This window comes from Cladophialophora carrionii (genome assembly GCF_000365165.1).
Source record: "Cladophialophora carrionii CBS 160.54 unplaced genomic scaffold supercont1.4, whole genome shotgun sequence".
NCBI classification, from domain to species: Eukaryota; Fungi; Ascomycota; class Eurotiomycetes; order Chaetothyriales; family Herpotrichiellaceae; genus Cladophialophora; species Cladophialophora carrionii.
In genome coordinates this window covers 2,389,168-2,405,276 of record NW_008481829.1, presented here as the reverse complement: position 1 = coordinate 2,405,276, position 16,109 = coordinate 2,389,168, and the positions used below count along the sequence as shown (strand labels likewise).

The 16,109-nt window shown below is 54.6% G+C and overlaps 3 protein-coding genes across 3 annotated transcripts; 1 reads left to right on the top strand and 2 right to left on the bottom strand.

Moving 5' to 3' along the window:
- Nucleotides 1–443: 443 nt before the first annotated feature.
- Nucleotides 444–2,521, top strand: G647_05519 (uncharacterized protein; the record flags this gene model as incomplete). The annotated part of the gene is made up of 6 exons (XM_008729847.1): nt 444–648; nt 711–1,319; nt 1,374–1,525; nt 1,602–1,740; nt 1,897–2,311; nt 2,410–2,521. The coding sequence occupies 6 exons, from the start codon at nt 444–446 to the stop codon at nt 2,519–2,521; spliced, it is 1,632 nt and encodes a 543-aa protein (XP_008728069.1).
- Nucleotides 2,522–3,143: 622 nt separating this feature from the next.
- Nucleotides 3,144–9,775, bottom strand: G647_05518 (uncharacterized protein; the record flags this gene model as incomplete). The annotated part of the gene is made up of 2 exons (XM_008729846.1): nt 3,144–9,684; nt 9,750–9,775. The coding sequence occupies 2 exons, from the start codon at nt 9,773–9,775 to the stop codon at nt 3,144–3,146; spliced, it is 6,567 nt and encodes a 2,188-aa protein (XP_008728068.1).
- A 687-nt stretch (nt 9,776–10,462) lies between these two features.
- Nucleotides 10,463–15,235, bottom strand: G647_05517 (uncharacterized protein; the record flags this gene model as incomplete). Its single annotated transcript, XM_008729845.1, has 4 exons — nt 10,463–11,396; nt 11,445–11,674; nt 11,726–14,749; nt 14,798–15,235. The coding sequence occupies 4 exons, from the start codon at nt 15,233–15,235 to the stop codon at nt 10,463–10,465; spliced, it is 4,626 nt and encodes a 1,541-aa protein (XP_008728067.1).
- Between the last annotated feature and the right edge of the window lie 874 nt (nt 15,236–16,109).

Here is a 16,109-nt window from a genome sequence, read left to right as displayed (position 1 = left end):
TGAGAATACGCACATGCAGGTGGTAGCCTGTCAATCAACCGCACGGGGATGTCTACGCTGACGACAATCTTATCCTGGATCAGATTTAGAGCTTATGGAATTCCCATGCTCGAGCTCGGCCGCCACTGCTGTCGAATAGCGATGCCACTCATTCGCGGAGAGTGTCCTTCGGCCGCCTTACATCAGCCTTTCATGCACCACCCCTGGAGGCAATTCATCCACGGATACTACATGTAGACATTGTACCATGTCCGTGTTGGAGGCACTCGGTGGCGGTGTCGCCGTTTCAGAATTGTGCAATGCATCTACAGTACGTTATATTGAGAAGATGCGCCGTTCAATGCTCACATCCATTGTCAATCCCGTCCCACCAGAACTCGGGAAGTACACGCCTTGTTTGTCACCATGATGAATGCCGGCCTGCTCCTCGCAACAGCATTAGCATGCGTGCTCCTTGTGCGGCTCTTTTCGATCGGACGGCGAGGTCGAAACCTGCCACCAGGTCTGAACTCTTGTCTTGGCCTGCTCTTTCGAAACTCCAGACTAATAAACGTCCCCCAGGCCCGCCTACTCTGCCGCTGATCGGGAATCTACACCAACTGCCAAAGAAAGACATTCATGTACAGCATCTCAAATGGGCGCAAGAATGTGAGTCCAGGTTCTTAACTTCGAGGCCATGTCCCCGCGTTGACGTTGTGCGCCCGGTGAAGATGGCCCCATTTTCTCCCTCAAACTAGGCTCCCAGACGGTCATCGTCCTCGCGAGCGGTTCGATGATCAAACGGCTCGTGGACAAACGCAGCGCCAACTACGCCGACCGCCCGTCACTCTTCATGCAGGGCGTCTTTGAGCAATCCCGGATCATCCTCCGCGGCTACGACGACCTCTGGAAAGTGGAGCGCAAGTTGTACCATGGGTTCCTGAACAGCACCAAAGCGGTCCGGTATGCCCCTTACCAGGACCTGGAGACGAAACAGCTGTGCTTCGATCTCCTTAGTCGTCCCGAGGCCTTCGAGGCCCTGATCACCCGCATGACATTCAGCGCGGCCACCAGCATGACCTACGGGTTCCGCGTGACCGACCCGCAGAATCCCGTGATGCAGGAATTGCTCAAGAACGCGCACGGCTTCCTGTCCATGGTGCACAAGAGCCAGCTCTTCGATTGGTACCCGCAGTTGAGGCCGATCGTGAAGTGGTTGCCCTCGTTCATGTTCCCCATGTACCGCGACGCGAGGGAGGTGTTTCGGCGCGAGAAGATCCAATTCCACCAGCTCTTGGACGACGCGCGGAGGAACATGAACGACGAGAATGCCCTGCCATGTACGTTCTAACTCCTCGCTGTTTATCACACAAACCGCTCACCGTTCTGTCCAGGTTTCGCCGCCGATATAGCTCGTGCCCAAGAATCCTGGAAAGGAAAGCCAGACGGCGCCATCTTGACCGACCGTGCCGCCGCCTACATTGCTGGAATTGCCATGGAGGGGGCCACGGACACGCAGAGCAACCAGCTAGCATCTTTCATCAAGGTATCTTTACCCTCTCGGCAGCCACAGTCGATCCACTGGTCCGGCGAGCTGGCCAACCCTGACTGACCCCGTCCAGGCAATGACGCTCTACCCCGACTGTCAGACGAAAGCGCAGACCGAGCTCGAAGAAGTCGTCGGCCCGGATCGCATGCCCGACGCCAACGACGTGGACAAGCTGCGATATCTTCGCCAGATCATGAAAGAGACGTTGCGATGTAAGTAACAGGTGCACCGGTTGAAAAGAAAATCGTCCTTCCTGCCCTTCGTCGACATCCCCGGAAACTAGGCCTTTCTCGTTCCCTCATTGCCACGTCTTGCAAGTGATATACTTACTGTGCCGGAGTATCTGTACTAACTCTACCACTCCTAAGGGATGCCAACAGCCACGACGGGCGCCGTCCCGCACGCGGCCCGCGAAGGCGACGAGATCGACGGCTACGTGATCCCCCGAGGCGCGACCATCGTGCTCTCCATCTGGTCGGCCAACAACGACCCGAGTCTGTTCCCCAACCCGCGCGTCTTCGACCCGTCCCGCCACAACCCGGACGTGTCGATGAGCCAGGCCGCACAGGCCAGCGACATCCACGACCGCGACCACTGGTCCTTCGGCGCCGGGAGGCGCATCTGCCCGGGCATCCACGTCGCCGAGAGTACCCTGATGCTGTCGATGGCGCGCCTCCTGTGGGCCTTTCGCATCGCAAAGGCAAAGGACGACCAAGGCCGGGACATCCACGTCGAGCCCGACGCCATCACGCAGTCGATCGCTTCGCGGCCCTTGCCGTTCAGGTATGTTAAAGCATTCATTCACTTCCGCTCTGCACAGTACATCCACGTCACCATGCTAGAAACAGCCCCGTGCTGATCTATGTTCTCCCCCGCTACAGATGTGACATCAAAGTGCGCAGCGAGAAGCGCGCGGAAATCGTACGAAAGGCCTGGGAAGAGGCGCAACACGTGCTGGACGAGGCCGGGAACTATAAGGTGAATGTGCTGTGAACATGGTAGGAGAGGAGGGGTCGCAGGTGGTGCTCTCCCTCCCTGACGTATTGGGAGGTTGAGCACACTCAGAATCATGGACCTGCCGTTGAGGTCGTGCTACTGTTGCTGCGTCCCATGGCAGACGGGGGGAGGAGGGGCGACGAGGTCGTCTCCCGATCAATCAAGCCTAGTCATCTCAGCGACTGTTTACCGTGAGCAGCACCCATTTCCTGTTATCAGATCTGGATCCACATACCACACGGAGTAGAACAGAGACTTGGAGGAGCCATCTACCCGCGATCTGTTCGACTCATCGCGTGGTTGACAGTAAATTCTATCATCTGACCGTTTTCGGTCCACGTTTCCATCACCATCTCGTGTCTGGACGCCTGTCGCTGTGCTATGCTATGCTATGCTATGCTATGCTATGCTATGCTATGCCGTGCAATGCCACGCTCCCTTGACTCCGATCGCCACGCCGGCATCTCACCGATGTTCCGTGCACTGTCACATAAAGTCGACACGTAACCGGTCTGTAAAAGCGTGTTCTTTCCCTTTCATATCCAGCCGAAAGAGGAAACAAGAGACACATAAAATCTCGCAGCGCGTGCTGTGCTCAATGCTCATCATGGCTGGAGCTCTATTTTCGTTTCACAAACATATCCTCAGCGTTCACCTTCTTCTTTCTCACCATTGGCGCCCCGCCGTTTGGCATACCAGGGCGTCCTGGGTGTCGTGGCGGCAACCCAGATGATCCTGGAGGAGGTTGGCCCGGGCCAGGTCCGCCTCGAGGACCCGTCGGGGTGCTGACGGGTCGCCGATTCCCGCTGGTCAATTCAGATCCTGTAGACCTGCTTTCTTGGTTGGGTTTTGGTACCTTCGCTCTGTCGGATGAGCTACTTGACGTGTCTCGTTTGCGTTTATTTCCATCGGCTCGGTCGAGACTTGGGACGGTATTTTTGATGGTCGGGATAGTGTGGGCTTCATGCTCCTTGTCTGCTCGTCGCTGGCGCGCTTTATCCCGCATGCTTCCATACCGGACTTCCTCTTGTCGGACCTTTTCCTGCTGTGCCTTGCTCAGTCGTCGGCCAAGTGGAGCTGTGCACCGGTCCGTGGTGTGGCCGACCTCGCCGCAGGACAGGCAGCGAGGATCAATACAATTGGTCAGCGTGTGTCCGGTGCCATGACATCGACGGCACTTGCCGTACTGATCGGTCAAGGCTGCTTCGTTGTCACAAGCAGCACTGACATGCTTGTATGATCCACAGATCGCGCAATTGCGAAGATCATTGAGCCCGTTGGCACCACCGGAGGGACTGTAGTCACTCGTATCAGCCGCTGTAGAGGCAGATTGCGTCCGAGGTTCGAGTTGCGGTCTGCTTGGCGGGGGATGCTGCACACGGCTTGATTCCTCTCTCCCTGACTCTCGTCTGGTGGTCGACTGGGCCGAATCGCGTCGCCTGGCTTCAGAGCGTGCGATCGAAGCTGTCGAGGACTGCCGCGACAGAGCGCTGCCCGGTCTAGAAGGCAAAGGCGTGTCTTGATTCGGTGTACCAGCTGATCGAGCGGCGTCTCGGACGCCTTTCACAGACGTCGGAGAGGGATCCTTGGAAGCAGCAGTGGCGGTAAAAGACTCCTCCGAATGAGTTGAACCTTTGACGGTCTCAGGCATCGACTCACTGGGGTCCATCATCTCTATATCATCCTTCATCATGTCGTCGGTCAGCAATTGTCGATTGAACAGCTTAGCAATATCCCCATCTGTGTAGAGGTGCCTGTCTTTGGCATCAGTAACCAAGGCACGCCAGAACTCTCCCTGCATCAACGCCTGAGAATTGCCCAATACCCATAGCGAGCATTTCGCACGAGTCAGACCGACGTTCATACGCCGAATGTCGTTCAAGAAACCAATACCCTGGGTCGAAGCTCTGACGCACGAGAAGATGATAATTTCGCTTTCCCGACCCTGAAAGGCGTCGGTGGTGTTGAACTCAATCTTGGAAAAGATGCCCTCTCCATATTCGTTCTGGAAACGCCGCTTCAATTCTCTCAGCTGCCCTTTGTACGGGGTGATGATGCCGATCTTCCCAGCAAAGTCGTACTTGCGAACGTCCGTTGTCAACCTCTTATAGATCTGCATCGCCACCAGGATTTCGGCAGGGTTGACCAGCGAATGGCCCTTCGTTGCTGCTTGGCTCATGCCCTGGACGTCAAAGAATCGGTACGGCGCAAAAAGGTCGCTGTGATGCCACGGTCGTCTTCGGAGCTTCGCCATGCCTTCACCATCCTTCAACCGAGAGTCGTAGAAGGTCTTGCTCGGGAATAGGCTGATCTCGGGGTGCATACGATACTGCGTGTCCAAAAGATGCACGTCCTTCTTGTGATTGTTCTCCATGCGAGCGAATAGACTCTGCTCGTACTGGAATTTGGCAGCCTTGCGGGACAACACCGTCGGAGGCAATTGCTTCGGGTCACCGACAAGGATACATTTTGAACAGCCGTATTTAAGGGGGATCAAGGCCGACAGCTCAATAGATTGCGCAGCCTCGTCGATGATGACCGTTTCGAACTCGACGTTGAGACCCTGAAATAGCTCGTGACCGCTCCCGCTCAAGGTGGCGCAGAGAACATGGGCTCCGTCGAGGATCTCCTGTTGTACCCGTTTCCGTGTGAGATCCATGTCTCGCGATGCCGTGTTTTGCTTTTCTCTCATGTCATCAATCTTGCCGCCCAACCCTCTCTGCTTGCGTATGAGAGCGTCCATGAGCTGCTCCTCCTTCAACAACGACGTTTCACCTTTGCCTCGACGTTCACTGACGCTGTCGCGCAAGTTTCTCAGTTCTTCAGAGACCTGTTTATGCTCCATCATCAATGAATGGATGTCTTCGCCAGGGGCCTTGGGGCCCGCGGAAGCAAGTTTAGCATTGACGAGCTCCTCGAGGGTGACGTCTTTCACGTTGTTGTTAATGGCCTCACTACGACCCAAGCGGACAACGGACACCCTCTCGAACGAACCATCCAACATTGTGACACCGCCCTTGAACCGCATCACCAGTTCATCGACGGCCGCATTGCTGGGGGCGCAAACGAGCAATTTCTTGCTGGCTGGCGGCGGTCGTGGTGCACCTTGAGTGGTGTTCAGCTTAGGACCGGTACTCTGCTTCTTGACAAACCCTGTCAACATGGCGCCGACCAGCGCGCAAATAGTCTTGGTCTTGCCGGACCCAGGTGGACCCTGGATCAAGGTGAAGGCGTCATTGTCAAGAGCAGACTTCACGGCCTTAGCCTGAGCCAGGTTCACATTGTACGTCTTCTTGATCGGCCGCAGCACCTCGTCCGCATAGTCCAATATCGGCGAAGGTTTTGCCCGGATGATCTCGTCACAGAGGTCGTAGTATTGTAATGCCATCAAGGCGCCGTATTCCCTCTCCAAAGGTGTCAGAGACTGGATTTGTACGCCGTAGACGACGGCCTTGTCGTTTAGGTACGATCGAAGAGGATTATTGGCAGCATTGACGCGATAGACTACCTGGACTTCGCCCCGTTTCCGTGTAATCTCTTTCACCCGAGCCAGACAATGCGGCTCCCCAGGTTCCTGGATCGGTTTAGTTGACTTCGACAGCAGCACCACGTCGGAGACTCCGACGCCAAGGTCTTTCCCTTCCGCAAAGGACATTAGGGAGTTGATTTCGAAGAAGCTGTCGACGATTAAAGAATTCGCTACTTTGACTTCGAATGCCCTAGAATTTCCTTCTTCGCGTTCTTCACGTGCGGAACGGAAACTCTGCCAGGCTTCCAGTACTAGTAACGGCTCGAAGGTCTTTTGATAATCTTGCGGAGTCCGGAATGTATCCGTCACCAAAGTGTAATCGTCTGTCACCGAATTTGGTGGAGTGTCGGTGTCTGCAAAGAAGTCCCACCCGAGCATGGTTCGGTGTAACTCACTGAGATCTGGCATAAGTCGAGCACGGATGTCCTTGTGGGTTCGCTGTTGTTTGATTTTCCGTACAGGGCCGGCGGCGAGTGGTCTTCTTGGTACAGCCTGGCCAGGGATCGCAGGCCCCTTGCTCTTGATCCCAAACAGCTCGTCCTCTGAATCGGAATCGGCTTCAGATTCGCTGGAGACCATCAGACTGTTCGGGCCCGCCGAGTGGTCTTTGCCAACGACCCCGAGACCCGCCAGACCAGAACCTTGGCCAGCTGTCTGCGCACCAATTCCTGTTTTGCCTCTCAGTCTGGCGGCAGCTTCTTTGTCTCTTAGCTTCCGGGCAGCCTCTTCCCGCTTGCGATTCTCGATGAAAGACTTCGCTTCTTGTGCCTTCCTCGCCTGAATCTCAACCATGGACATTGGTGTAGGCTTCGGCTTCACGGGAGGTTTTTTCGATAGGAGAGACTTGATATTGTTCTTGTCGTGGGCCGTGATGGTTGTCTTTGAGGTGCCCAGGGCCTTATTGGTGATCTCAACCAAGTCATCGTCGTCTATGCCGTCGTCTCCGAAGTCCTCGACGCTACGTTCTCTTGATACCGGTGTTGTCGATCCTGAAGCGGCAGCTGAATCTGTCCATCTGTCCAGGTTCAACGTGGCCTGCTTCTTGACGGGTTTCTCGATCTGGCGGTCGAAGTAATTCTCCAATGCCCGCACCAACCTAGCCTTCTGAGAAGCCGAGAGCATGGTTCTGATAGAGGTTCCCGTGGCGACTTCCTCGACGTAAGTCAGTCCCTCGCTGTTGTTGTTGACCGCGCTATGCCGCTTGAGCTGACCGAGCATGTTGCATATCAGTGTCACGAGCGTATCAGCCAAGTAGTCGTCCCTGAGCCTGAGCCATTTGCACATTGTGTCGAGAGTACTCAAGGGTGAGCCCATGTTCTTCTCATTTGAGCAGCTCGAATCCAACAGTGTTTTCCGCACTTCATCGGCTTTCTCTGGTTTCGAATTCTCCACGATGCTGGCGAAGAGGTCGTATTGATTGAAGAGTTCTTCGGCGTATTGCATGGCGTCTCGGCAGACCTCTTTCATGGTCTCTTTGCTGTGGACTTCGATTGACCAACGTTCCGTGTAACCGTAAATCGTCTTTAGAGCGACCCATTGGTAGGACCAGTATCTCTGTACGGCCAGAACATCTCGCGGGGAGAGAGTCATCCGCCGCAGATGACCATCCGTAGGGTTGCAAAGCACATCAAGAATTTCCATGCCGGTCTTTAGCATCCTCGGGACGGAAGCGAACGTCTTGTAATTTGCAACGCGTCTAAACAGCCAGCAAATGCCGTAAATGGTCGTTCCGGTAAACGAGGCGATCAGATGAGAAAGTGCCTCTTTCCTACCAAACTCCCCGCTAATGTTCTTGATCATGGTAATGGCTGCCTCGTAGATTCCTTGATCAGGAGAGAACAGAGCAGCCACCAAGGACATCGCCGTCTCCTGTTGTTTGAAAAGTGCATCGAGATGAGGCGAATTAAATCCTGAGATGCGCTCGAGAATCCTACCAACCATTGCGTTGACTTTTTCGAAGATTGAATTGTACGACTGTTTCTCTTTCGCCATTTTGTCGCCCTGTCTGATTCGGAATTGCTCGAGGCCAGGGAGGGACATGATCCCGAGTAGGGCGGCCGTGGACAACTTCTGGTCGTCTTCACGTAGATTGTCGATGACTGCATTCCAGATCTCCGGCGTATAGGCGCTAGAGTCTTGCCGCCGAGGCTCACTACGACTGAGGTTTTCAAAGTCGAGCTTCAGGCACTTACACTCGAGGGCGACCGCGTTTCTGACAACATCGACGATCTCGTTCCTCGTCTCTTGCTGCCATGCCTGAGCGAGGCCGGTATCCCGAGGTTTCAAGATCGTGTCCAAGCGATGCCCAACCAAGTTCAGCGTATCAATGTAGACTAACCGCTCGACAGTGTGTTGGGGGTCCTCTTCATCGCCAGAGAAGCTGGTGAGGGTCTTCCGCAGCACTTTGACTGCCTGATCAAAGCATGCCCGTCTTGCTGAGAGGCTCATGGAACTGGTTTCTATTCTTTCAAACAACTGGTGGAGAAGAGTCTGTGCAGCAAAAGGTCGATTGGCCGGCTTAAGGGAATCCAGCAGCGAGCTAATCCACGACAGCACGTCCTGCCCCGAACCATCAGATGCTGCCGTCGAGTCCTGAAGGAACTTGTTGTAGGACGGGCTCGCGAAGATCTGCTCGATGATGGTTTGGGAAGAGATGGGGCCCATTTTGTCCCAAAATGCCTCGGGGGCCTTCTCCAAGATTTGCTTGAGCGTGGCAAGGATGTAGGGCACGGCTGAAGTTTTCTTGGCCAGGTGGTTCAATGCTGTCGTGGCCAGATTCGGATTCAAGTCGAACAACTTGTGGGTTATCATGTGTGCATCAAGCTTGCTGACGATGAGGTCGAGCGCACTCCATAGTTTCATGACATCGCTGTCGTTGGAGACATGCTGCAGCTTCTTCTGCAAGTAGTCTTTTACCGCCCAGTCCCATTCAAGCTCGGAAGGAGGCTTCTCGAGTCGCTTCCAGATTAGTCTGGCCCAATACGTACGAATGGTCTCCGGGGAGAAAAGGAACTGCGCGGCGGCAGGTAGGATCTCCCGCATCTTAAGCGGCTTTCTGGTCTGGACCATCTTGAACGGCCCGTCAAAGTGATTTTTGAGCTTGTCCTCGTCTTCTAGGAATGCCTGGCACACCAGCGCCTCAAACAAGGCGTGCAAATGTCTCTTGTCAAGCGAAGACGTGCCTCTCTTCTGTTCGGGAGTATCTCGTAGAGTCTCGTCTGCTGCATCGAGGCCCCGTACAATGCGCGCGACATCTCTTCTATTGATGAGGGAGAAGAAATTGGCGATGTCACTGTCCTCGTACTCTTGTCGTAACTGCTCTTGGAGATTGATCTTTGCAATGTAGTATTCGCGGATGCAGACATCGCATTTCCCCAGGGCTTCGTCCAGGCGGGCCCAAATGTAGCTCTGATACTGTTCGCTCTCTTTGCCATCGTATGCCAGGAGTTGCAGCGCCGATACAAACCCCTTCCTCCGTTTCTTGGCCTCCTCAATCTTTGCGAGACGAGAGGGGTCGACTGTGGCTGTTGCATTCCCACTCGGATCTCGCTCGTCTTCGTATCGATCGGTATCGTCATCATTGGCTCGGGGACAGAAGATGTGCTGTTCTGGCGGAAGACTTTTGAACTCTCTATAGTAGGACTCATATCAGCGAATGGCTCCACGTTGGCTATGTCAGTATTGGGCTGAACAGACTCTAAGATTGTTATAAACTCCGCCATGGCGACGGGCAGGCCGGAATGGTGAAGTTGAGCGGTTGCTGATGTGTAAAGGTACGCACGAGGGAGATGTTGGATCTTTCATAGTGGTCCCAGCCGCGCCACATGGCAATGTGTCAATTTGGCAGAGAGACAACTTGATCTCAGAGAAAGGACATTGTAAACAATTACTTGAGTCGCTGTTGCACGTCGTCTCAGTTGAAACTTCGAGCGCGCACGGCGCGTCAATGAAAAGTCGCGTGCGTGAAAGTGCTTGCCTTAGCCTTTGGCCTTTGCAGGCGCGTCGGTGCCTCACCAACGCCTCGGGATGCTCTATGGTTCACACAACGGCCTCGAGTCAGCGCGAGAGACAATCACTAATAGTGGATTGAAACGAGAGAGTACTCAGGGGGATCGATCAAGTGAGGAAAATGTCAAGCATTGTCAGAAGTGAGGTGGAGGGGACGAATCTCACATTTCGCTCAACCTGGAGGAGCATATTTCGACATGCTACTACACCTAATGAAGGCCTCCAATTCTGTGGTATTCTAACTTAGATTATATACAGCGCCAAAGCTTCGCTAAATACTTCACCTCCCACGCTGGTGGGATAGCCTTGGGCAACCGTGGAACGCGCACAACGCCCGCCGTCGTCATAACTATATCAAAAGGCATGAAGTCGTGAGATACTGTTGCCTTGGCTTGGGATCCTCAGGAATGCTCTTCTGGGATCACCCGCGTGTTGACCTCCGACAGCCCTGGCTGTGAGTATTGAGACTCCATCCTCTGCAGCATGGCCGCACTAGTGAAGTCTCTGCTGCCCTCGAAGCTCGGCCTGAGCTTGTCAAAAGATTGCCTCTGTCTCTCGAATGAGGAGCGAACACGCTCAAGAGAAGGTCGCCTCTTCCTTAGCTTGTCAGGTGTGGCTGGCTCTCCATGAGGCCCGATAATGTCGAACGAGGGCTTGGTTCTATCTGTGCCGTCGCTCCCGGTCTGGCTATGGGGATGCCGGGGATCTCGTGTTGGTGCTTCGGAGGGCGCATAGATCGGCCGCTGAGATTCGGCCATACTCCCGTACCGTGCATGGTTCTGCTGCCCGTTGGCTGCGGGAGGGGCCTCCTCGGGCTGTTCCGAGGAGGTGCCAGAGACATCCACGATCTTCGGTGGCACATAGGCATCGTACTCATCCAAGTACTTGAACTTGCCCTGTCTGACCTGCTCGCGGACAATGTCGATATCGTACGGCATGTAGTTCTTCTGGAGGTATTTGATGCAGAAGCGCGGTAACAGACAGATGGTGAAGGTCAGAAGCGTCAAGGCCCAGAACGTCAATTGTCCATACACCTGCGATCCGGCCTTGTAGAATTGGAACGACGCCTCGAATGAAGAGTAGATGCCGGTCCACGCGAAGATCAGTAGGGAGCTGATGACGGTGATCAACACCGTGAGCCAGTCCCACTTGTAGGTGTTGAGGAGGATGTAGGAGTTGATCACGCAGATAGTGACACAAGCAACGTAGACGCCCATGCGCTCTCGATCAGCGACGCCTCTTCCGTTCTCGCTCTCGAAAGTGGCGGGCTGGAACAAGAGATACCCCATGAAGAAGCAAATGGCGGATTGGTAGAGGCCGTCAGCCATGTACAGCCTAGACCGTGGTTAGGAACATCTTCCGGAAGATATCTAATTGGCTTACCAGAATTTGGTCTGCGTCCACTCTTTCCGTTCCATGCCGCGGCGGTATAGTTGAGGCACGGCAAGCGATACTTTGTCACTCACATCTTGGTCCAGAAAACCCATAAGAGCGACAGGTACAGATGTGAACGCCAAGTTCACGAGTAAAATGTAGGTGTAGTCGAAGAGATAGGTGATATCGAAGTTGGTGTATATCTGAGACCAGAATAGTGCAACGGTCCAGACCAAATTCTGGACCGTCGGTCAGCACACCGTCACCACACAAACAAGCATTGCGCTTACCTTGTAGAAGAAGTTGGCGATGCTCTCGGCGAGACGGCGATAAGACCAGCGACCGTGAACGAGGACCAGGCGCTGAAGGAACCGGAATTGTCCGATGGCGTAGTCGGAGGACATTACTGCTTGTCGTCCTTCTTCACCTGCGATACCAACGCCAACATCTGCCTCCTGAATCATGGCAACGTCGTTGGCACCGTCGCCAACAGACAATGCCATAATATCGAGGCCATTCTTGACCAGCTGTACGACGGCGGCTTTTTGCGCTGGGCTGACACGGCAGCAGAGGACCGACCTGCACTGCTTACACAAAATCAAGAAGCGCTGCCTCAAGGCGTCGGATAGGACCAACTTCAAGGACTCGCCATCAATGATCAAGGCATGGGTGGGCGGCGGTGGTTCGTGCACCAGTCGCGCTGCTGCTAGCTCCTCGTCCGAGCCGGTCAGACCGAACGTCGCGAGGTGTTGGTCCAATAGCTTGCCAGCCTCCTGCGCAGAGGCCTCCGGGATATCGAACAGAATCAAGTCCATGTCATTGGAGAGTAGGTTGCAGGAGAATCCGATGTTGATGGCAGTCTCGACCTTGTCGCCCGTCAGGACCCAGAGCTTGATACCAGCCTGCCCAAGGAGAGCGATCGTGTCCGGCACGCCATCTTGGAGTCGGTCCTCGATAGCAGTGCCGCCGAGAAGCGTGAGGTCTCTTTCAATCCTGTCGGCCACCTCCTCAAGACGGTCCTCTCGGTCAGTCAATGCCTGGGCGGCAAAGTCGTGATCTTTGTTCCACTCTCGGTAGGTATCTTCATCGAGGTCTCTTTCTGCCACACAGAGCGTTCGGAGACCCTCACGGGCAAACATTTCCAGGTTCTCGGCGGTTGCCTTGCGGAGTTCCTGCTGCTGGCCACGAGCCAGACGAGAATAGATCATACTGTCCGCACCTTTGCAGAACAGCTTGATCCTTCCATCGGGCATCCGCACAATGGCACTCATCCGCTTCCGTGTAGAATTGAACTCGAGCGTATTAAGGATGCGGTAGGTTCTATCCTCACCCAGCACATTGACGTGGAGGTCCTCGTTGGAACGGCCAAGCACAGTGAACCCCATGTCTCGAGCCGTGGCGACAAGTGCAGCTTCGTCAGGAGATTGGGCTTTGAATTCGATCTTGGGCGGATCACCAGGGGTTGTTTCGGTTATAACTGTGTGGCAGAGAGCCAAAGCAATCATAAAATGCTCGACAGCAGCCTGCTGCGCTTCGCCTGACTGACCGTTGAGATCTGCCACAAAGTTGGGCGCGATAAATGTAAGCTCGTCGTCGTGGAGATACGGGTTGTTGTACGTCTTCCGGAGTAATCTCAACGTTTCGACCCGCGACTCGGCAAGCTCTTGATGTACCCGGGCGGCTTCGGCCTCGACATCTATTCCTTGCCTTCGCCGCATCCCTGCTTCAGCCTCGGTGTAGGCTTCGCCGTAAGGGACCCCATTGACGGTACACTTCTTGAATTCCATCACGTTCTGAGTCAAAGTGCCGGTCTTGTCAGAGAAGATGTACTCGATTTGTCCGAGGTCATCGGAAATATTCCAACTCTTCGGAGTACAGGGGTAATCGAGCTTCTCGTAGTACATGTGTACATCGGACCAGATGAAGAACGCCTGGATGGACCGGACGATTTCCAGCGTGATGTAGAGCGAGATGGGCACCAAGTTCTGGAAAAGAATCACAGCAGCCCAGAAGGTAATGAAACCATTCATTGCCGGATTGCCGCCGATCGAGCCGAATTCGAAGAAGTCCAGAGATTTGCCTCCATCAGCCCATGTGACTCCTTCGACAATACCGGCAACCAGGCACATGAAAAACAGGATGATGAAGTTATAGATGACGTTCCAATTCAGATCCCTGGCCATGCGGGCACGTTTGCTGGGCGTAATGCCTGAGTTGAGCATGATTTTGGTCTCTCCTCCTGTAAAGACGACTATCCCGAGAATCCATTCAGTATTCTTCAAGCTACAACCACGCAAAAGCAAGTTGTTGATGGTAACGGGCTCAGCCATCTCACGTGTGGGACCCGTGGGATCGCTTGGGTCTCGTTGTAGCCACCGAATGACGCCGTTGTATGAATACAGGTTCGGATTGGGCCCTTCGCTGTCGACGACAAATTCGGCGTATTCGCAGTCTTTGGCATGTTTGACTTTGCGCCCAGCTTGGATGGCTTGCCGGACCTTCAAGTTGGTCTCGCCATCCAGGTTCTTGGTCTCGACATAACATGCGCCATCGGGATCAGAGGTGGATAAGACCGCAAGGTCGGCAGGTATGGGTTCGTCGTTGTAGATACGGACAAAGTCGCCAACCTTGACATTCTTCCAGTAGTCTTTCTTGAAGCGAGCCTTGTCCGGAACGTCCTTGTGTGGGTTGATGATGCTGCCATAGTCCTTTCTGGGCGGCGGAACGCTCGCCCGCTTCGCGGGGTCTTGCGTCCGGAGCATGGAGGGCGCATTATCTCCAGCGGCGCGAGGCTCGTCTGCAGTCTCGTACGACAGCGCGCTACTTGGAGGGCCTCCGTTGGCGTCAGGTGACAAGCTGGATCGGTAGCCTGGAGACGGGACGGGGGTCATGGCGATGTCGTCGCCGGTCTGGCTCTGAGATGAGTGGAAGGATTCAGGTTCTGAATAGTGGGAGCTCCGGACCGTGCCCCGTGTCGCGATTGAATTGCTCCTTTGCAAGCCCGGGTGGTCGCCAACCGCATCCTTTTCCGAACGTTTGGGACGACTCTTCCGGAGACCCTTCACCCCACGATATGTTGAGATGACAAACCTCGTGCAAGCCTTCTTGAATCGCCTCCACACAGAGATATCGTCATCTGAGGAGTTGACATTTTCCCAGTCCACCAGTCGATAGACAGGCGAGTTGTTCAGTTCGGTGTCCAGCACCGTGCGGCGCCAATCCTCGACCGCATCTTTGATGGCAGTGACCGTCAGGATAAAGATCAAGGGTACAGATCCAAGGCCGGGATTGGAAGCGCCGAAAATCGAGAAAATCTGCCAGCGTCAGATCGGGCTCGCGCACCCAGTTGGGGGGCAACTTACACTGAGAATGACAACGAACAAAAAGTAGATATTAGCGATATTATGGAATTGAAACCACAAGTTCTTCGGCACGAAACTCAGGGCAGTATACTTCGCGGTCCTGATCTTATTCCTCGAGTATTGAGCTATGATGTGGCCGTCTTCTGATATAGCTTCGGGTGGGAGTGGTTGATTGACATAAATCTTGCGTCCCTTCGAACCTTCTTGCAGCTGTTGCTCGCCCATAGGGCTCTCATCGGTGATGAGGCCATTGTTCTTGGGCTCCGTGGGCTTCTCTTCGTAGGACGATACGTGCACCTTGGGTACCCTCTGGATTAGAGATAACCTTTTCTTCACTCCGCTCTGACCGGGTTTCCGGGTGGTAGCCCAGCGCATCCTCTTGACCGGTTTGGAGACATTGGTATTGCTCTCGCCGCTCGTGAAGTGTATTCGCGCCATGGCGCAGGTGCGGATGCGGTTCCCACCTAAGGGTCCGAATCCTCACCAGGGAGAGGAGTGGGAAGTTTCGGGTTGGGGAATCGACAAGGAGGTGGGAGCTTGCGAAGTCGCACCCCGTCTGCTGATTCTTAGATGGTGACAAAAGTCGTCGACACAGGTCGAGACGAGGGTTCGACTCCCTGCGTTTTCAGGCTGGGGATGGCACCCAGTTGTCCCGGAAGGGTCGGCTCACGTCAGCAAATTGGGAAAACGCGCATCATTGAAGGCGGGATGACTGAGGGCGACAACGACAACGCCGCGCTCGAGGCAAGAACGTGAAGAATGTCGTCGGTGGTGATCGAGCCAAAGAGTGGTCAAGTGCGAGCAGACGTGTACGGGTGAGGACGGGCTGCGGATGAGGGCGGCTGGACGCCGTATGTTCGCAGGGTTTCAATGCTGGAAAATGCACGGCAGGGGTTGCTGATCGGCAGCGTTTCACTCGGCCCTCTTCCTCCGTCGTCGTGAAAAAAAAAAGCGACCGTCTGCTGTATGTCGATGAAATAGATGACCGAAAAGAGCTGGAGATTGAATAAACGAAAGGACAATAAGATGCAATGCGAGTGAATCCCCTGGAGCGCAGGAGCGGAAGGCGTGCTTCGTTTCAAAAGGGCGCCGCGACTCCGCGAAGAGTCGATGCTGCTTCTTCTAAACTCCGAGTTGCACCGCGCGGACCAAACGTGTAAGGCGTCCGTGAATACGGACTACTAGGAAACTGGAAAAGGGGGGGGGTTCTAGCAAGCGGTTGAACATTCAAACCACGATGGGATTTAACATGTATAATGATTCCAGCCGATCAAGTCAGCGTGCAACCCGCTTACTCCAGTATCCTGTCAAC